This window comes from Paralichthys olivaceus, chromosome 19 (genome assembly GCF_024713975.1).
Source record: "Paralichthys olivaceus isolate ysfri-2021 chromosome 19, ASM2471397v2, whole genome shotgun sequence".
NCBI lineage: Eukaryota > Metazoa > Chordata > Actinopteri > Pleuronectiformes > Paralichthyidae > Paralichthys > Paralichthys olivaceus.
The window spans coordinates 19,848,707-19,870,458 of record NC_091111.1 but is presented as its reverse complement, the minus strand read 5'-3'; the positions used below and the strand labels follow the sequence as shown (position 1 = coordinate 19,870,458).

Here is a 21,752-nt window from a genome sequence, read left to right as displayed (position 1 = left end):
GCGAAGACAACATGGATGAAAATAAGTGAAAGCGGAGGATTTAACCGCTCTCCTCTCCGAGGTCGATGTTCTCATGGAGGATCAGCGACCACTCAGACCCGTGAGGACGGAGAACGTTTCACTTTCCTGGACGGGAGCGAGTCGTCAACCGACCGCATGACGAGAGCGGTGATTGGTTCTGAGGGGTCAAAGGTCACATCCTCTCTAAGCTGCTCTGCACAGGCCGCTGAGAGAACAGAACTAGAACAAAACCTGAGGAAACACCGGAGCAGAGTGTAAGCGTCGGCCCGGGGGGGGGGGGGGGCGTGCTGAACCGAGCGCTCGCTGCTGTTGACAGATGCCCAGAAAGCCACTAACAGGATGACGCCAGCGCTGCGAGGGCCGCGGGGTAAAGACGGATTATGTCTGAGCAGTAGATAAACAGATTATTCCCGAAACGGTGCCTACTTTTTTAACCTCGTCACTCTTGCCACACTTCACCGCTCCTTCCTCGGCCACAGTTCTCTCGGAGGAGGCAGCGGAGTCGGACTTTCACCAGGAGCGTTTCAGCAGCGGCTCGAGGCCTTGAAGGATCCACCGTCCCCCCGTGACTCCCTGCAACCGCAGCCATGAACTCCAGCTGAGCCAGAGGACGTCCACCTGCACCCTCCCCTCCCCTCACCCCGCTGGACTTACTTTGACTGTCATATTTCGGGAGACCTTCCCCCACAATGCTCTGGGACTTCAGACTCGTGCTGCTGTTCGTCCTCGCTCCGCAGGCAGCTGGAATTAAAGGTAAGCCCCCGTTTTGTGCCCAAAGCCACAGTCCTCTGAGCCCTGACACTTCAAGTCCCCTCACAGAAAAAGATTTCACGCTTTTGTTCTTTGCAGAAAGAGTAAAGTTGGCAGGGACCAGATCAGAGCGAGGATGTGAGGATGTGAAAGAGTGAGACTTTGCAAACACGGACTCAACTTGGGCGGAATGGGAAGCAAAGCCTATTACGATTGCATAAGCACCAGGCTTTGGTCCGGTGAGCAGGATTTACACAAATCTATCAGCAGAAGGAAACTTTATGTCTTCATGTCAGACAAGAGATTCCTTCCTCGGAGGCTGCCATGTTTCTACAGGAGCCCACGACAGACAACAACAGGTTGCAATCTGCATCCTCACCACTAGAGGCCAATAAATCCTCCACACTGGTCCTTTAAATGCTGAAAGATAAAACGGAGCGAGTTGAGTGAAGCTTCTCGCTGCAGTGAAATCAGTGATTCTGAAAAGTTTGAGTTTTCTCCAGAGGAGCGTCTGCGTTGTCTCAGACGAACGTTCCAAATAAAAACAACAAATCTCGCCTGTGCTGTTCGATACCCAACAGCCGAGCTCCACCGTCACTTCAGAACATCTCATGTGATGTATATTTATTCTAAAAGCACTGAGGGGGCCGCCCGCTGAATTACAGCATCCCACTCGCCCTCATGCCGTCTGCTAGAAATTATGAAAAACATATAGAGTACAGTGCACCGTTGTTTGGTGGATGCTTTTAGTCCAGGAACACTTCAAGTCCTGAGAGTGCTTTTATTTTTAGCCCGAGTGGGCATAAGGAGGGAGAGTGAACCCCGACCCCGGGCAGTCAGATGTAACGTTACACTCCTGCGTGTGAACGACACATCACACACACGCTGCATCACAGACAACATGCGGAGGAACCAGGTGGATCTCATTATCTTCAGCCACGTGTTTTCATTCTGCTGTAAAATGGGTTTGAATTAAGGTTAAAGCAGTTACCATGGAGACCGATGCTCTGGTGGTTTCAGTTTCATTTGGTTCAAACTTATTCTCTTCATGTTGCATGTAAAGGTTTGTGTGGATTCAAATGTCTATTTTGTCCAGAATAAATCACGAATCATTAAACTTCTGTTTCATCGTCAAACTTTTAACAAATGCAACTTTAACAGAAAACTGCAGAAATGAACTTGTTGGTTTTCTGTCACTTGTGGAACCAGAGAAGTTGAAAGTTTCCATTTCTCTTTCTGTGACAGGAAACGAAACCTTTACAAAAGAAGTTTTAAATGTCTCCTGAATCATTAGAGTGGTAACGTCCTGTGGAGTAAACACATCTGCTGCTCTGTGCACACGCCAGGGATTTGGATCTGAGCCGCAGTTCCACTGACGCTGACGTGTTGTTGTTTCAGAGCGCGGCGTCAGGCTGCACCCGGGGGGGAGGACGGAGGCCGATGGCTCCGTGCGCTTGGTGGAGCTGCTGAAGACATCGACGCACAGCAAAGGTTCTGAAGTCGGCCGACGTCGACTCAAGAGGTCGGTGTTTTTACACTCTGGAGTGAGAATCTGTCCACAAGAGACCATCAGTGACGTGCTCGCCAGCCACCAGGCGTACTACCAGCTCCGAGGTACACAACACCTGTATTCATCAGTCACTCACCTTCTACAGAGGTTTTACTAGAGGCTGCAGGAGAAGATCCAGAACATGTCCAGAGACACTGACTCAGGCATGTGTTCTCACATACAGAACATGTCAGGAACATGTGAGGAACATGTCAGGAACATCTCTGTGGTTGAGTTCATGTCAGGAACACGTCAGGAGTTCAGTTCATAGACAAACAGCTGCAGAGATGTTGAACTGTAGTTGAACTTGTTTTACACACGACATCATGTGTATTTTTGAACGTAGCCTCAGATGATCATTGGTCATTAACTTTCCCTCATTAGACTCAAACTTCTGGTAAAAGTTTCTTAATGTTGTGTTTAAGGATATAATTGTTTTCGGAAACGTGTTGCAGTAATAAATAAATAAGAATTTTAAACCAAGTTGAAAAAACATGGTTTCTGTGAAAAAGGAAATTAGTTTTATTTTTAATTGATCTTTCTCAAGGTTTTGACGAAGGACTCAGACACTCAAGTGTTTTTATATGTTCGTGGGAGACGAGGTGTGACAGAGGTGTCGCTCCACGACTCGATTCAGAACGCTGCAGGTTCACGATCCGTACCGACCCATCGCTCTGACCAATCAGGAGCCAGTGAGTCATGGACGTGACTCATTCACCTCCTCCTCCTCGTTATGACTCTGCAGCAGAGACAGACACAAACTGAGCAGAGTAGATTTCATTTTTCACTGGAAACTGTTTCTGAAATCACAAATCTGTGGTCATTAGTTAAACGTCTTCCAGCACTGGAACTAAATGAGACACGTGGATTTCATCATGTTCACTGAACTTTTAAAACTTTTAAAATCCAGAACATTCGTCTTTTTCTCCTTTTTTTTCTTCTGTTCAAACGAATGGAGAGAATGTTGGAAACTTGAGCTTTAAACCGTTCCTGAGACGTTCAGCTCTTCTCCTCACACTCAACGTGTTTGGAATCTTGTAGAGTTTGAACAACGTCCATTTAAGTTTCATTTTATTTCGTTTGTCAAGTTTTCCTCTGAGGAAACACGTTTACTTTTTAAAAGCATAGAATCTTCACAGATTTGACAGAAATGAGGTGATAGTTTATAAATCCTCAGAACAGCAGGTAGAACAGATTTCCTCTGTAGTTTCTGTGGGTTTTCATTTATACCTGAAAGTCTCACCAGCCTGAGTTTGTGTGTCTGAGTTTGTGTGTCTGAGTTTGTGTGTCTGTGTTTGTGTGTTTGTGTTGCTCAGTGTGTCAGGAGTCTGTGTGGGAGGCGTTCAGGATCTTCTTCGACAGGATCCCCGGGACGTCGGAGTATCAGCGATGGGTTCACACGTGTCAGCAAGAGTCGCTCTGCATCTCCGACCTCGCCAGAAACTTCAGCAGCACCGAGGAGCACATTAGCATGGTTCGCACGGTGAGTCCCCACAAAGAGAACATTCTCTGGGCTCCTCTGTGCTCGGGGCCCCTCTGTGCTCGGGCCCCTCTCTGCTCTGGCCCTCTCTGCTCTGGGCCCCTCTCTGCTCTGGGCCCCTCTCTGCTCTGGGCCCCTCTGTGCTCGGGCTCCTCTCTGCTCTGGGCCCCTCTCTGCTCGGGCTCCTCTCTGCTCTGGGCCCCTCTGTGCTCGGGGCCCCTCTCTGCTCTGGGCCCCTCTCTGCTCGGGCTCCTCTCTGCTCTGGGCCCCTCTGTGCTCTGGGCCCCTCTGTGCTCTGGGCCCCTCTCAGAAATCACTGCAGCTACTTCACATAATTAGATTCAAAGAGAAAAACCAGGTTTAAACAACATGTGAACAATCAGTGAATCGATCTAAAACAAACGACCTCCATCGAGATCAGCTTCATTATCACAAACAAGATAATCGTTTGGCTAATTACTGCCTGAGCATGGAGTGACACACACACACACACACACACACACACACACACACACACACAGTAAACAGGTGTTTTGCTCTGTGCTTGTTTGCAGAGGATGAGTCGGCTGAGGGACCGGAGGCCGTCATCAAGGTAAGAAGTGACATGTCACTGATATGTAATTTAACAGTGACAGACACGACATCATGTTCTCACTTTCACATAAGACGGAGGCCGTTAACAGAAGAACACATGTGGTGACTGAGTCTTTACACACACACATATATATATATGTGTGTATGTGTGTGTGTATATATATTACAGTTACTATAAACAAAATAAAACACAAATACAAACATCAAATTAAAACGTTTAAAATATGAAGTTTGATAAATGACTGAAGCTGCTGGTTCTTCTGGTTCTTCTGGTTCTTCTGTTGTTGTCTCCTCAGAGGATCAGAGACTCCTGCTCACAAGCTCCCAGAGATCCAAGGTAGCACATGTGTCCTGATGGTTGGAGAACATGTTCAGGTTCTAGTATCTGAAGATCTCAGTAACTCTGGGTTTTCTCCCGTCGCTTCAGGAGCAGAGGTTCAGACGCTCGCCTCCTCAGCTCCGCTGGTCGTCACCGGCACCATCTCCCCTCTCAGCCCTGTGAGCGCCTCCCCGAGCCCCGGCCTGGATCACACGCCGCCCGAGGAGGAGGTGAAGGAGGAGGAGGAGGTGAAGGAGGAAGAGCTGGAGGAGGAGGAGGAGGTGAGGAAGGAGGAGGAGGTGGAGGAGGAGGAGGTGAAGGAGGAGGAGCTGGAGGTGGAGGAGGAGGTGAAGGAGGAGGTGAAGGAGGAGGATGTGGAGGAGGAGGAGGTGAGGAAGGAGGAGGAGGTGGAGGAGGATGTGGAGGAGGAGGAGGTGAAGGAGGAGGAGCTGGAGGTGGAGGAGGAGGTGAAGGAGGAGGATGTGGAGGAGGAGGAGGTGAAGGAGGAGGAGCTGGAGGTGAAGGAGGAGGAGCTGGAGGAGGTAGGAGAAATTTACATTTTGAGGTATTTGTTGGAGATTTATTTTGAAGGTCAGACAGGAAGTTCTGTTACTGTAAACAACCTTGAAGTAAAGTAAAGTAAAGTAAATTAAAGTAAAGTAAAGTGAAGTGAAGTAAAGTAAAGTAAAGTAAAGTAAAGTAAAGTAAAGTAAAGTAAAGTGAAGTGAAGTGAAGTGAAGTAAAGAGCTGAAGGTCGATCTATAGATCCATGTGATGATGTGACAATGTGATGAAACTCTGTGGAGACGTTTGTTGAATCATCAGAGTTTCTGTCTTTGTGTGTCTGATGTTAGTTGGACCCAGAGGGACACATGGTTCAGTGTGTTTGAACCAGAGACTGTAGATGAAGACGTTTGTCCTCAGCTCTCACTGTGTCTCCTCCTGAGGTTTGGTGAAAACTGTCTTTTTGTCCAACAGGACACAAATTGCCGTCCGTTTTTCTTTCATTTCCTAAGAGCAGGTTATTTCTCTTTTCATCCCGAACGTCTTTTTTCTTCTTCTTCTGGCCCCAAACTGAAAGTTGAATATGCAGAGGAGGAGTCAGGAGTCACTGTGGAGACACCTCCATTGTTCTTTAACTGTGGGATGGACACAGACACATCTTCATTCTTTGCTGTGTGTGAACATGAAATGATGTTTTACTCTTCTTTCTTTTTCACGTTTCTTCTCCCTGGTTTTATTCCTTCTTTGCTTTCTGAACTCTGTTTCCTTCACGAGACGTTCGGCTCCAGGTCAAAGTGAAACCATCGAATGTCGAACACGAGGCTCGGTTTCACTTGAGTTAAAAAAAGAAGTGATTGACATCAGATCGAGCTTTGACTTGTGATTTATCGTTGGTTTGTGTTTGACGTTCTTCTTTTCTTCGTCTCATCAGAGGTGAACTTTGTTGAAACATCATGTCGATCAGCTGGATGTGGAAATAAGCAGCTGTTTGGACAAAGTGTCCAAATAGACAAAAGTCTGTCCCTGCTGGTGTCTCTCGTGTTGCCTTGATCCTGACTCCTGTTTGTTTCCTGAAGGACTCGGAGCTTCCTAACGTGGTACCAGAGAGTCCGGTGGAGCAGATCGTGGAGTTCAGCATCGACCTGGTGGATCCAGGTTACAGAGAACTGCTGGACGACCCGGACTCCCCTCAGTACATCGACCTGGCTCATCACCTGCAGGACCAGGTGGGACGGGTTCTCAAATCTGTGTCGTGTTTCATCTCAAACCCTTCAGGGTTAACACATAGACAGTTATCATGTCAGACGTTTGTAGCTACATGTTAGCTACACGTTAGCTGACTCCTCGTCAAACACTTGTCTTTCAGTCTGTGTTCAGTTGTAGACGTGAACAACGTAAAAAAAGTTCCCAGCACGAGGCCGTGAGGTCGGAGCCACGGGGCAGAGAAATAAAGAGATTACTGCTCTCCGCCCTCCCTGCCAGCTCTTCAGTTGGTCCAGAGTGGAGCGGAGGAGCTCCACATGTTCACCGCTCGTTGTGCGACTCTGTGAAAAGCTTCATTCTCATTTAGCAGCTGCACGCGAATCACTGCAGGACCTGATGGAGCCTCTAAAGACGATTATGTCATAAGAGCGAGCAGGTGCTTCACCGGCCCAGAGATACGTGTCAATGAGTTTACATTCATGCAATCCGTCTTTGATAGTGATGCTCTGGCCTCCTGCCCGCTCGTTAACCAGCTCACGTGTTCGTCCTCGGTGGACGTCAGCCTGACCTTCTGCTTCTCTTCCAGATGCAGCATGTTTTCGACAAACTTCCAGGATTTAAAGGAATCCATGTCCTGGGAATCAGGTGAGATATGATGCCGCTACATTCATAAGAAGCAGATTGTTTGGCTGCAGGTTGGCGGAATAATAATTTGTCCTCGTCCTTGTGGACAGTCCACTCTGCGCCACCTTCAGGTTTCAGGTCTAACTGCAGTAAACTGTGACGGACGTGTGATTTAAAACGGACAGAAGTCATCTGCAGAGGAGACGTCGCAGCTGTTTGCTCACTGCTCACAGATCAGCATCATAAATGAACTTTATCCTCTTTAGACGCAGACAGGAAACAGTTGTTTGACTTTACAGGTGAAACTTCAAGGTCCTGATTATTTCTAGACTGTTGAACGGAGCTGGTTCACTGAATCGCTGCACATGAGTCACACACACACACACACACACACACAGCTGTCGTGTGCTCACTGTTTCCCTGGTTACAGAATCTGTAGGAAACATTATCTTCCACTCTTCAACGTGCTCACAAGTGACTCTGTTGAAAATCAAATACGTGAAATAAAAAGTCGTGAAGAAGTTACGTGACGGGCTGATGATTGGTTTGGATTCTTTGGAGATGATGAAAAGAAAAAGAAAACCGTTCAGGTCAGGTCGTGTGAATCTGGGGTCAAAGTTTACTCCAGTGAAACTCATCATTTGAAACCTGCTTCAAATCATTTTAACGGGACACAAACTTTAACGAGTTTCTCTGTCGGGTTGTTTGTTCTGCTGTGACTGTGTCTTTTAAAGCTTTTATTGTTTAGTTTAGTTTTGCTCGTTTTGAGTCTGACTTGGTTTTTAACACTGTTGAAATGAAATGTTCTCATTTTTATTCATTAGATTCAACGTGACTTGTTAAATTACATTTCTCTTTGACGTCAGATGTGTCCTGATGAACTCTTTTTAGGATTTAAATGAATTTACATTCACTGTTTTGTTTTGAGAAACAGAGTGGACGAACACGAGAACATGGTTTATTCAAACTGACTCATTTCCATCTGCAGTTGGTTGATGCTCTGTGAAAAATCTAAATTTACAACAGCACAAAAACAAAGTAATAACAACAGGGGGAGAGAAGTGATTTTCATCATGTCTGTTGTTTTGTGTAGAATTTAAACTCACTCTGCTGATGTCACTCCTCCTGACACACTTTCATTTCCACCTCTTGTTCTTTCATTTCTTCTTCTCTGCGGCAGCGAGACCCAGGACACTGACGGGTAAGTGACACAGAAACACTCTCCTGTAGTTTCCGTCACCTTGTGTGTTTTTTTTAATCTGGATTCAAGTCAGATGGACAACAGAGGATTTTATTTCACCCAAAACTGGAAATAGAAATGTTGAAATGGACACGAGGACGAGGACACTGCTGAGACAGCAACATGTCTGTGACTCTTAGTTTAAGGTCAGAACGAGACTGTCGTTCATTTTACTGCTCGTTCCTCTCGTTAGCAGGGAAACAGGAAGACTTGTGGATAGCCGCTCCCCTCCCCCGTTCATGTGCCTCCCCCTGCTGTGTCTGGTGCTGTCACGGCCAATGACGTGGAGGAGATTCCTCAGCAGGGGCTCGACCTCTAATCTGATGAAGGATTCTCGACCCCCCCTGCTTCTGTCTGCTCGACTCAAACAAAAAGTCCCTCCGAGTGATTCTGTGAATACTGAAGAAGTTTGTTACAGCGATGAAGCTGTTCAGTTGTTATTTTAACAACAATATTTTATATTAACAGACCAATAATAATAACTATAGAGACCATTGTCTCCACATTTTTGACGGCTGGCGACACCCAGTTTTGTTTTCAGGTTTTCCATCAGTCCGTCATATTTTTCCGAACACGATATCTCACGACATCATGAATGTGGTGAAATCATCAGAATTGTATTTTTTGAGATACATCAAGTTTACGTTGAGTCTGGAGGAAATCTATCTGGATGGAAACTGCAGGGTGGTAGTTGTATTCCTGACTTGGCTCAGAGACAGAGGGACGGATTGTGATGGATGGTGGATCATGGTGGGCGGGGCTGGGGGCGGGGACTGTATACTTGTGACATCACAACCTCCCAGGACACCTCACGACTGGTTTCTGAATCAAGGCTGTTTGCATTTCTCTGATAATTGATCACATTTATAAAGTTTATTATCAAAAGAGACGTGGAAATGTCTTCTCTACGATACGGGACCTTTAGGTTGAGTGAACGCAGGAGGAGGACGCAGTGGGGGGGTGTTGTTTAACCTGACAGAGAGGAAGGGGAAACATATGACGCTGCTTTCAGATAAGAGACAGGAGGTCTCTGTTGACTCCACATGAGAAGACAGCAGCAGAGGAATCAAGCGGTTTTGCTCGTGGCTGACCTCCCTGAAGAAAAGTTCAAGGCACATTTCTCTGCTCGGGAAGTTCAAAGCCTTTAATGTGTGGGCTGCACCCACGTGTCCCCGCTGACTTCATCAGAACACAAATAGAAACAGAGCAAAGCTCAACTCAGAAGCTGGATTAGACACCAGGTGAGGACACGGCTGTGCAGACGCAGTCCACCAGTTTACAACAGCGTGAAACCGACTTTAAAAATCTGCCTATGGAGAGAAGACAAACGACTGAAACCTGATGAAGAAGAGGTTTAGTGTTTCTGACGTCACCTCACAGAAAAAGAAGATTCACCTCCTCTCTGTTCCGATCAGTCGCATCCAGACAATCAGCGTCTCTGTGTGTGTAGAACGTTCTTTTCAAATACAGCTTCACATATCCACTTCATCGTCTTTGTCTGTGAAACTCTCAGTAAATCCAGAGTCACACCAGCATTTTCAATTTGGACTTTTTTTAAATCCCAGAGTTTGAGGAACCAGAGCTTTTGGGGCTTGATACATGAGCCGATCGATACGAGCTGAGAGTCATGTCTTGTTTTTCAGGCCTGGAGGAATCTCCGTGCACTACTCTCTCATCTTTGAGATCAATTCTCCCAAAAGCAACTCAGAGAATTCAGAGGCGGCGACCGGCGAGCCAGAGAACACCCCCGACTCCGGCCTCAGGGAAATGGTGACCAAGGCGTTACGAGAGGAGGCGTCGCTGCCCATCGACCTGGACTCACTCGACTTTGAACCAGGTGACGTCCAGAGCTGTCACATGTTTTATCATCGTCTCATGTTTTAGAATTGAATGTGAAATGTAAAATATATGAAATGAGATAAACAGGCGTTGTGATACTTTTTGTTTTTTTCGACAGAGGCGATCCACCTACCGGCTCTGACCTCGACCTCTTCAGTAGAAGTAGTGGACGAGGTAAGACTCTGGTTAATGTTGAAAATAGGATATTTCCATGGATGGATGGACAAACAGACAAACAGATGTATAAACAGATGAAAATGTTACTGATTCCAACTTATTCGACCTCAGTCATCAGATCGTTCTGTCGTTCTTCACCTCTCTCCACAGTCCAGCGAGCCGGACTCACACAACGAGTTTGAAGTGATCACCGACGAGCCGGAGGTGGATAAACCTCGCCTGGAGGTTCCCCTCAGTCCCATGGAGAAGGAGAACGCCCTCGTGACCCTGCTGGACCCCACGGCTGTCCCAGAGAGCAGCGATCCTCCCCCCGCCTCAGAGGATGTTACCCCTGAGTCAGAGACGATTAATGTGAGGGAGTCTGAGCCATCGAGCGAAGACGGGAGGGAAGAAGATTTGCTGATAATTACGCATGAGATTAAAACCATTCATCACGACGAAACCGGTAAACTGGTGAGAGACTTCATCGTGACCCCTACGGAAGCTGCTTATGTCAGTCTGCTCCCCAACCTGATATCAGAGGAAGACCTGATTCCTGTCGACAGCGAGAATCCTCAGTTTATCCCGACTACACAGTTTCTATTGACCACAGCTTCTGCTGGAGAGGAGCCGTCCGACCCAGGTCAGCCCGTCACCACACTCTCAGCTATCACAGGACAGCCGCCCACTGAAACCACAGGGACTCTCGGAGAGGTTGAAGAAATAAACGCTCTTCCAGATGAAGAGGAAGTGGATTTGAGTGTCCATGAAACTGTGGAAGAACCAGAGGAAGCCTTGGGAGGTGAAGTTTACGAAGAAGGGCTCGAGGTTCTGCAGCCGAATCCTGAACAAGCTGAGGTCTCTGAACCAGACGAAGAGAAATTAGAACCAAACGTAGAAGCTGCTGAGTCCGAGGGAGAGTCTGTGGTGGAAACTCAAGAGGAGCCAGAAGACGTTTTACAACCAAATGAGGACGTAGCTGAAGTTTCAGAAGTTAAAGTTGAGGTGTCCAAGCCCGAGGAAGATCATCCAGAACCAGACGAAGAGACAGAGCCAGGAAGGGATGTAGATGGAACGATTTCAGAACCAGAAGAGGTTACAGTTCCAGAAACGGTACCTGACGTTTCAGAGGAAACAGTACCTGACGTTCCAGAGGAAACAGTACCTGACGTTTCAGAGGAAACAGTACCTGAAGTTCCAGAGGAAACAGTACCTGAAGTTCCAGAGGAAACAGTACCTGAAGTTCTAGAGGAAACAGAACCAGAGGAAACAGTACCTGAAGTTCCAGAGGAAACAGTACCTGACGTTTCAGAGGAAACAGTACCTGACGTTCCAGAGGAAACAGTACCTGACGTTTCAGAGGAAACAGTACCTGACGTTCCAGAGGAAACAGTACCTGACGTTCCAGAGGAAACAGTACCTGACGTTCCAGAGGAAACAGTACCTGACGTTCCAGAGGGAACAGTACCTGACGTTTCAGAGGAAACAGTACCTGACGTTCCAGAGGAAACAGTACCTGACGTTCCAGAGGAAACAGTACCTGAAGTTCCAGAGGAAATAGTACCTGAAGTTCCAGAGGAAACAGTACCAGAGGAAACGGTACCTGACGTTTCAGAGGAAACAGTACCTGACGTTCCAGAGGAAACAGAACCAGAGGAAACAGAACCAGAGGAAACAGAACCAGAGGAAACAGTACCTGATGTTCCAGAGGAAACAGTACCTGACGTTCCAGAGGAAACAGTACCTGACGTTCCAGAGGAAACAGAACCAGAGGAAACAGTACCTGACGTTCCAGAGGAAACAGTACCTGACGTTCCAGAGGAAACAGTACCTGACGTTTCAGAGGAAACAGTACCTGACGTTTCAGAGGAAACAGTACCTTACGTTCCAGAGGAAACAGTACCTGGCGTTCCAGAGGAAACTGTACCTGACGTTCCAGAGGAAACAGTACCTGACGTTTCAGAGGAAACAGTACCTTACGTTCCAGAGGAAACAGTACCTGACGTTTCAGAGGAAACAGTACCTTACGTTCCAGAGGAAACTGTACCTGACGTTCCAGAGGAAACTGTACCTGAAGTTCCAGAGGAAATAGTACCTGAAGTTTCTGAGGAAACAGTACTTGACGTTCCAGAGGAAACTGTACCTGAAGTTCCAGAGGAAACAGTACCTGACGTTTCAGAGGAAACTGTACCTGAAGTTCCAGAGGAAACAGAACCAGAGGAAACAGTACCTGAAGTTCCAGAGGAAACAGTACCTGAAGTTCCAGAGGAAACAGTACCTGACGTTTCAGAGGAAATAGTACCTGAAGTTTCTGAGGAAACAGTACTTGACGTTCCAGAGGAAACAGTACCTGAAGTTTCTGAGGAAACTGTACCTGACGTTCCAGAGGAAACAGTACCTGAAGTTCCAGAGGAAACAGTACCTGAAGTTTCTGAGGAAATAGTATCTGAAGTTCCAGAAGAAACTGTACTAGAAGTTTCCGAGGTAATAGTACCTGAAGTTTCAGAGGAAACAGTACTAGAAGCTTCTGAGGTAAAAGTACCTGAAGTACCAGAGGAAACTGTTCTAGAAGTTTCCGAGCCAATAGTACCTGAAGTTCCAGAGGAAACTTTACCTGAAGTTCCAGAGGAAACAGTACTAGAGATTTCTGAGGTACTAGTACCTGAAGTTCCAGAGGAAACTTCTGAAACAGAAACAGCTTCAGAGCCACAAGTTCCTGAAGAAGTTGTAGAAGAGGAATCAGAGGACGGCACGGTGAATATTTTAGCACCAGTTGAAGAAAACATCTTCGAGGCTGTGGAAGATCCCCCCCCGTCAGGAAAACCCATCCTGGATCCTTTCTATGTTGAGGAGGACGTGGACAACTCCGACTCTGAGGTGGAGAGCGACCTCGACACCACCGGAGATGATCCGGAGTTTGACTCGACCTCAGTCGATGCAGGTGAGCAGAACAGGTGATGTGATCAAAGCCAGTGAGTTGTGATTGACAGCAGATCATCAAAGACGCTCTCACATTACATCTGGTTTTTAAAAACAAACAAACTCAAGCTGGATTTGTGGGAAACTTCAGATCTGAACGAATTGTTTGAAACCAGAACGTGAATATTTGAACTAAATTCATCTTGAAACCATTTGAAGGTTTTTCTATTTAATTCAGACGCATTGTTGTGATTTGCAGAACTCATGACTTGATTCTGTCTCTGACATTTCAAAGAGGTGGCAGCTCCAGAGTCAGAGGACGCACAGGAGACAGATTCCTCCAGTGTGACGGCAGCACCGGTTTCAGACGCCGTCCCCACACCTCCGGCGACTCCCGTGGACGTGTCTGAAGCGTGGTCACCGGGCCCGACTGTCGACTCTGGACTCTTTGAGACAGTGGAGCACCCAGTGATCCCCTCAGCTCCCGTGTCCTCAGAGGACGATATCACGGCGCCGGAGCAGAAACAACCGGCCGTCGTCATTATCGACGAAGACTTGGAGGAGACGGCGCAGACAGGAAGTGAGAGCACCACCGGCTCACCGGGCGCTGCTGAAGACGTCATTGACGAGGCCGTGCAGGACTTGGCCGTGGAGCTGGACCAAACGGATGTGGCAACCACGGAGACAAGCGAGCTGCCGGATGAGGGGAGTGGCTTTGCATGGGCGGGCGAGGACCGCACCACCGTCAGCGCTACGGCACAGCCTGCAGTGAGATACCTGACCACGCCCTCCATGACCACGGCCAGCCACGGGAGGGAGCTGGTGGTGTTCTTCAGCCTCCGGGTCACCAACATGGACTTCTCCGAGGACCTCTTCAACAAGACGTCCTCCGAGTACATCTCCCTGGAGAACACCTTTTTAGACGTGGTGAGTAGGAAACGAAACGTCGTTAATGAGAGATTTAAAGGAGCCTGATCATTAAAAGTGAATTGAACTGTGAGTCCCTCGAGTCTTGAAGTAAATCTGATTTTAGCAGCAACAAGTTTCTGAAGGAATTTAACAGAAAGCTTCTCGACACGAGATCAGCAGCTGCTAATTGAGAGGATTTACAAACAGGCAGGGAGGAGAGTTAACGAGCGCTGCCTCCAGACGAGAGTAAACAGAGAGCGAGTGAAATAAAGTCAACGAAGGTCAGAATCAATACAGACGGAATAAATACATCTGTTATTATTATTATCGTCATTATTATTATTATTTTATTACAGACTTTAACTGTGTGTTTTTACTTTCTTGTGTTGGAGATGCAGTAAAACACACGTGATGTGATATGACTTGTTATATATTTGGTGTTATGGTATTTATATAATATATTATATTAATATTAATATTCAGTTACAGGACGGAGAATCTGTGTGTTCAGGATTTGTCTCTCATAGTAATAATTCATGAGTAAACGAGTCGCACTGGGACGTCAGCGGTCACCAGTTGATCACCTGATCAATTCAACACAGATTCAAAATCAGAAATAAATCTGAAGAGGAATCGATCAGAACACGTGTGTGAACAAACGTGATCAACACAAGAGGATTCAAACTGAGGAAGTGAAGATGTTTGACGTCGTGTTTCAGTGAATGAAACGTCTCGTGTCTCAGACTCTGTCCACTGACGCAGACGTTCATTAAAACAAACTGAAACAGAGATTTGGACTCAAACTTTGACTCGTGGATGAACTGGTCAGATTCCAGTGGTCAGGGGTCAAAGGTCACAGTGAAATGTAAACGTCTGTAGACTGCAGGATGGCAGCCACAGGGAGGTCACACTTTTACATTTTTAATTTCAGTGAGAAACAAATCTCTGCATCTGAAGGACGGATGCTCACCGGCTCCTTCTCAAGAGGCAGAAGTGAACCAGCCTCCTCTGAGTGTCGCGCTCTCCGTGATCTGCTGTTGTTAGTAATTATCACATGAATGGAGCTCGTTAGTGAAGAGCTCCACGTTCTCTGGATAGATCTTAAAATTCATCTGCTCAACACTTCATCAATACAATCATCATCTGTGGGTGAATCAGAGAATCACCTCCTGAGAGGCCTTTCAGAGTGTGTGTGTGTGTGTGTGTCTGTGTGTGAGTGTGTGTGTGTGTGTGTGTGTGTGTCTGTGTGTTTGTGTGTGTGTGTGTCTGTGTCTGTGTGTTTAAGTGGATTTATAAAGATGTTAATTTGTTCGTGTGGTTTCAACTTTGCAGTGACGACTGTTCGACCTTGATCACAAAACAAATGAGCGAAGAAACTTTAATAAACTCAAGTGTTTTAACTGCATCTCCCGACAGTTACCACACATTCACACGAGAGGCATCACACACACACACACACACACACACACACACACACACACACACACACACACTAATGATAATGATTCACTTTTCATGCAGATAAAATCAGATCAGATAGAAATCTGAATTCGACTCAATGCTTTTGAATTTCCTCCGTTCTCTCCTGCCACAGTAGAATCATCTCTGAGTTATAAACATTTAAAAACTCCAGATCACGATCACATCACGTTTGTGTCTCAGTAAATCATCTGCAATCGTAAACTAATTCATATAAAAATCAAGAAAATAGAAAAAGTCTTTGTCAGAAGGGTTTCGTTAATGTTTTGTAATAAACGGACAGAAGAAGTTTTTCTGCTCGGACGTCTTCCTGCAGCTTCTCATGTTTGACAGATGAACAGTTTGTCAGCGTCTGTCCTCTCACGGCCCGTCGGCCTCTCGTGTGACGTTCAGGATCAGAGCTGATGAAACTCTGCTGGTGTTTGCAGCTGATGCCGTTCCTGCAGGCCAACCTGACGGGCTTCAAGAACCTGGAGATTCTCAACTTCAGGAAAGGCAGCGTGGTCATCAACAGCAAGATGAAGTTCGCCAAGTCGGTGCCGTACAACATCACCGAGGCCGTCCACTGCGTCCTGGAGGAGTTCTGCTCGGCCGCCGCCAAGAACCTGCACATCCAGATCGACACTCGCTCTCTGGACATCGAACCAGGTGAGACGAGTTTTCAACGTGTTGGATTCAGAATCATTCAGTGATCAACACTTGTTTAAGACGTTTGCTCACACGGATCATCGTTTGGTGTCGGATCATTTGAATCTGTTTCTGAATCAGTGGATGTTTCCATTGAATCTCTTTATTTTATTGTTAATTAGAATCTTCATTTTTAAAACAGAATTTTTTATAACTTTGGGGAAAAAGCTTTGAACGTGTTCCTCATCGGTTGTGCAGCTTCGTCCGATGACATCTTTTAATGTGCGTGATAAAACTCAGCTTCTTATAATAAGCCGGGCGGCTGCTCTTTGTGTGCCGCTCGCACTCGATGAGCTTTGTCTTGTAATATTCTGCACAGATCACAAACGCATTCAAATAGACTCAGTAATTAGGTCTATGTGTCAAATCCACCCAATGCACTGTGGGACTGCACCGAACTTCACAGGCTGGAATAACGGTGACGGAGATGAGAAGCGAGTCACGGAGACGAGAAGCGCTGCCGCAACATCTTCTGCCTCCGAGGCGGCAAATTGTGTTTCAGCAGCATCGTGATGTCGCTGAAACAATCCGGCTGGTTGTGATAAGAGATCTGAACAGTGTTAGAGCTCATTCATGCATCAGCAGCAGCACTGTGAGTAATAATGGAGCAATAATAAGAACAAGATCGGCCACTTCATCATGATGTGACATGAAGGTATCTGGAGAACCGGTTCTTCTTCTTTAACACTTTTCACATTCTCTGAATATTTGTTACTGTAGTAAAAAGTTTTAATTCAGATTCTTAAAGTTCACGTGTTCACAGATACGAGCTCGGAACATACGCCTGACTAAATTCAGAAACATGTGGAAAACAAAATGACCTGCCAGACACTAGGGGGCGCTGCGATCGTCCAGGCTAGCGTCCTCGGCCTGTTGTAACACACTCATGTCTGATTCCCTCCTCGCAGCGGACCAGGCGGACCCCTGTAAGTTTCTGGCCTGTGACGGGTTCTCTCGCTGTGAAGTGAGCGGCCGGACGAAGGAGGCCCAGTGCGTGTGCGAGCCCGGCTTCCTGTCTGTGGACGAGCGGCCGTGTCAGAGCGTCTGCGTCCTCCAGCCTGAATACTGCAGAGGACGGGGGGCGTGTCACATCCTCCCAGGACACGGTGCCGTGTGCAGGTAAAGACACGCAAGGGCTGCTGGGATATTGAGTTTGAGAGGGTGATCGGCTCAGGAGTGCTCCTTTAAGATGAGCTGCAGAGAAAATGGATGAGACTTTTTTAGACGAATCAATGAGAAGGTGACGGATACAACAACTGAAAAATATAAAACTGGAACATTACATAAGATTAAAAAACATTTTAATGATGGTGTCATCAAACACTATGATGTCACTGTTCTACACTGATTGTGTCAGTCTGGTTTTCTCTGTATGTTTTTCCAGCTGATCTTTATAATAACTTTATTATTATAACTTTATTATTATAACTCTATTATTATAACTTTATTATTATAACTTTATTATTATAACTTTATTAATATCTTTTGTAAATAACTCTTACCTCTCGATGGTTCGATGCTTCTCACATTTTATTCTTCAGTCTGATAAAAAACACTGAGTCTCTGCAGAGGGGGAAGATTTAATCTGTGACACGTGGACACCCCTCCCCCGGTCGTTGTTTAAGAATAATAAAGTGACGGTAAATATCAGAAACACATTAAACAGACAAACTGAACGTAGCCTGAGGTTCAATGTGGTTTTAAATATTGTCTCTGTGTTTGCTCTCTCGCTCTCTCGCTCTCTGATTGCTGATGTCTCTCACATCTTCAGCCGTCGGCAGCGTAAATCGATGCTAAGTGGATTTTTAATGGAGAGAGGGCGTTTATTAAATTAACTACCGGCTCACACAGTCCGACCCCGTCAGAGCTCAGCAGCTCGGCCTCCGACACCGGCTCCTCCGAGACTTTTCGTTTCCCATCAGTCGAACCTCTGCAAAGATTGTTTTGGGTTTTATCAGCATCAGCGACTCTGTTGACCTCAGACTGAAATGTCTTTCTGTGAATTCTCCTGATGTTGGTGAAGCTACAGAGACGACGATCAGTGACTCAAAGATCAACAGCCGACGAACCAAACGTCTGTTAGTGTTGGTTTACTTTTATTTACATATAAATCATGTGATTAAATCCTAAAAAGGTCGAGTTGATCAATAATTCACAGGAGAGAGAAAAATGAATTTATGGAAAGTGAGAAAAACCTTTTATTCTTTCACAACAAGGTGTTTGAACGTGTCAGAGGAGGAGGAGGAGCCACAGTCACATCTGAACACTGTTCACAGATCAGATCAATCAATTCTTCTGGATTTACAACATCTGGTTTATTGTGACTGAGATTTTAGAAACAAGAAGAATTGGAACATTTCTGCTGCAGAGGCCAGAGGACGTCACGTTGTGTCTTTGTCACAACAGACACTCGTTGTCCATGATTCAGTCGTCCTGTCCTCGTCTCCTTGTCCTTCTCTCCCTGTGGTAATAGTTCCTCCTCTGAACTGCTCCTGAATCTGTGGACGCAGCGAGGACTCTGGTTCCGAGTTGCTGCTGCTGCAGTTTCTCTCTCACCTGCTTCATTTTTCTCCTTTTCACAGATACGACGACAGGTACTCCCTCCCGGGCCGGGCCAGTTAAGAAAATATACGGCCCTGGACGGCACCTGAGAAAACGACTGAAGGTAAGAGGAGCCAGGTCGTTCCTCCCTCGAGTGCAATCGTGTGTTGCTGCAAGAAGCTTGTGCTCAGTCAGCGAGAAAACCTCCCGACCGAACCAGGAGCAAACTCGTCTTCACGGTCCTCCGAGTGTTTTATTAGGACAAACCGAGGAGCTGTAATCTGCCTCCGCTGTCTCAAGCTAAATTGGTTTAGAGCTGCAGCGTTAATACAGACGCAGAGTAATCAAACCTCCCAGAGGACAGAGGACGGCTGGGCGTCTTCTGGAGCGAGAAACTGTCTTCATGAGTAAACACACCGGGATTTGTCCCGACTCCTCGTCTCACCTCGGGTGATTAGTCTGGTCCTGATCCTCTTTTGGGGTCTGAGCTGAGCGGGAGCTTCAGGACTCTCATCGTGTCCCCACACAAACATCAATACTTTACATTTAAGAGGCTTTTGGTGAAGATAACAAACGATGACGCTCCTCCGCAGCTTCAGCTCCTCAAACTAAACTAAGATCTTTGTTTCTCTCATCTTCTCGTTCACAGAAGTTAGAGTTCAAATCAGAGTTCATCCATTTTCACAAAGAACAATTAACACTCGTCAACGTTAAGAAGATTATCTGAACAGGAAACATGTAGAATCAGAATCTAACGACAAACACAATTATTATTGTGTGAATCTTCTTAAATCTCCTTAAGGTCACGGTTTGTGGAATAGTTCAACAGATTGAAAATTTTGTGTCTTCACAGAAAAATGAATATTAACATAGAACTCGTTCAGAGTTCAGCATGAAAATAGGAATGAAAGTCTATAAAAGGTAATTCTACTGTTTCTGTGAAACCTTGTGATGAACTGGAATCATCCTGAACATTGAAACAGTCGAGTTTAAAATGTGGATGAAACGTTTTGTTCTGGAGAGAAAAGAGTTGAGATACGAGTCGTGATCTGAGAAGATCGACGTGGATCCAGAGGCTCGTTGTTCCGGTTAACAGACGCTGTGAAGCAGCTTTCTGATAAATCTGTAAAAGTCCTCATGAAAAGCAAACGTTGACTCAATCACGTTAACGTCACCTTTGTCTCTGCAGACGAATCAGGTGGGAACTCGTCAAAGCCTCGAAGACGACAAAGAGTTTTCAGAACAAAAGTCATCAGAGCTTCGAGTCAGAGACGATTTTCCTTCAGGGATTAACAGACACTTAAGAAAGGAACTGTGGCACAGCGGTCGACCGAAGAGGAGCTCGGACGTCTCTGCTGCATCGATGGACACTGACTCTTTGTTTACTGACGCTGTAGACCAACGCTTTATCTTGAGATTCTCCGGATCAGTTGTTGTTGTTTAGGTCTGTTCAGACTTTTCTGAATTTTCCGATAATCCCGATAATCAATTCGAATGTTTTTCAGCTCGTCTCAGGAGGACGAATGAGTTGATGAGTTTCATGACGTAGGTCACAAATCGTTTAGCTCGTTACAACTGAAAGGTGCTTTACGTAAGTTTTCTCTGTGACGTTTGTTTGCTGCGCTACAGAAGATTCTGTTTTCATTTCCGTTTGTTTGTTTCCAGGAATTCACAAAAACTACCAAACTGATTTTCTTAAAAATGGTGGAACGATGGGGGGGCAGGCCGAGGGAGGACTGATTCAATTTGGGGGAGGATTCAATTGAGGGGGTGTGTCCAGGAATTTGTAGCTGACCATGAATCTGCCTCTGGGGGGGGGGGGGGTAGTAAATATCCATCTTCCCAGAAGGTTTTTTAGCTTCAGTCAAATTGTTTCCGACTCTTTTCGTCCACATCGATTGTTTACCTGCGGAAAAACCCAAAGCTGCTGATCGATCAAACTCATTCAAATGTAGAATCTGTTGAACTTTATTTAAAACTTTAAGATAGACGTTAGACTGAGTGAGTCATCGTTGTGAACAGAGGTTGTAATATACAAACAAAGTTTATATAAAGTATTTATAATTCGTCCTTCGAGCAGCTGGTTAGCATCTGAACGTCAAGTGAGACAGAAACTCGTTGATAAAGTTAATGAGTTTGACGCTGAACATTTCTGCAACATTGGTAAATGAAGCTATTGATGCTAATGTTAGCGATGTAGCATTAGTAAAACTTACATAGAGCACCTTTGAGGTTAGCGATAACGTGACATGTGACCATCATAGAAAAAAAGTTTGTTTCCCCGTCGGTTGTTTGATTTAAATGTTTTCTTCGAGGTAAAAAGTTTTATCAACGAAAAAAAGCTAAAATTGGTTCTTTTGATGTCTTTGATCTTTAATTATCTCCTTAGTTTGATATTTGGTCTGATGGTGGCGCCACAATCCAAAAGGTTGGGAACCAGTGCAATGTTGTTTCATTTCATCATTAACTAAAATACAAACTTGAACCATATCGATGTTATTTTCGTAAAACTTTGTAAATAGTTTGAAAGCTTTGATCTGCATCACATGGTTTTCATCAGAGGCTTGAAGTGACGTCGTGGGAAAGCTACGACAGAAATCATTAACCCTTTGATGAAGACTGTGTCCGATGATCCAAGCTTTGATCTGTCCGTCACTTTTTCATATTTTTGTCTCATGACTCATTTCTGAAGTTGCACTGTAAAAAAAATGATTTTGCGAGTTGTTAGCTCTCCGTCGCCTGTTTGTCTGTACACATCCTGTAAATATCACGTGTGTCTGGACTCGTCTCGTTGCTGTAAATGTTCACTTACGTGTTGTTTTACAAATAATAGTTCAAAATACAAACTGCTGAATAAGAGACGTCACTTTCTGCTCATTTCACTTTAAGAATCTTTTGCAGATACTCAGTTTCCATCACATAGAGTCAAAGAAGCAGC

General features: G+C 45.7%; 1 protein-coding gene across 4 annotated transcripts; it reads left to right on the top strand.

Moving 5' to 3' along the window:
- The first annotated feature begins 342 nt into the window (after positions 1-342).
- Positions 343-21,673, top strand: LOC138405624 (proteoglycan 4). 4 transcript variants are annotated; one of them, XM_069515394.1, is made up of 18 exons: positions 343-774; positions 2,170-2,385; positions 3,637-3,803; positions 4,355-4,392; positions 4,691-4,731; positions 4,822-4,943; positions 5,007-5,072; positions 6,294-6,443; positions 7,007-7,065; positions 8,225-8,245; positions 9,928-10,121; positions 10,242-10,297; positions 10,451-13,220; positions 13,494-14,125; positions 16,015-16,234; positions 17,182-17,392; positions 18,856-18,938; positions 20,004-21,673. In XM_069515394.1, exons 1-17 carry the CDS (start codon positions 711-713, stop codon positions 18,893-18,895), a joined length of 5,067 nt encoding a protein of 1,688 aa, XP_069371495.1. In that variant the 5' UTR covers positions 343-710; the 3' UTR covers positions 18,896-18,938; positions 20,004-21,673. The 4 variants fall into 4 exon arrangements, with proteins under 4 accessions (XP_069371495.1, XP_069371494.1, XP_069371497.1 ...); XM_069515393.1 differs by lacking the exon at positions 5,007-5,072 and adding an exon at positions 5,148-5,255 and having other exon boundaries at positions 4,822-4,961; XM_069515396.1 differs by having other exon boundaries at positions 344-774; positions 5,022-5,072.
- Positions 21,674-21,752: the final 79 nt, after the last annotated feature.

Excerpts from the sequence above, each read along its gene's own strand:
- LOC138405624 (XM_069515393.1), top strand. The coding sequence starts at position 711 with ATGCTCTGGGACTTCAGACTCGTGCTGCTGTTCGTCCTCGCTCCGCAG. Across the intron at positions 10,122-10,241 it reads CTCACTCGACTTTGAACCAG|AGGCGATCCACCTACCGGCT; the intron begins GTGACGTCCAGA and ends TTTTTTCGACAG. Across the intron at positions 13,221-13,493 it reads CTCGACCTCAGTCGATGCAG|AGGTGGCAGCTCCAGAGTCA; the intron begins GTGAGCAGAACA and ends GACATTTCAAAG.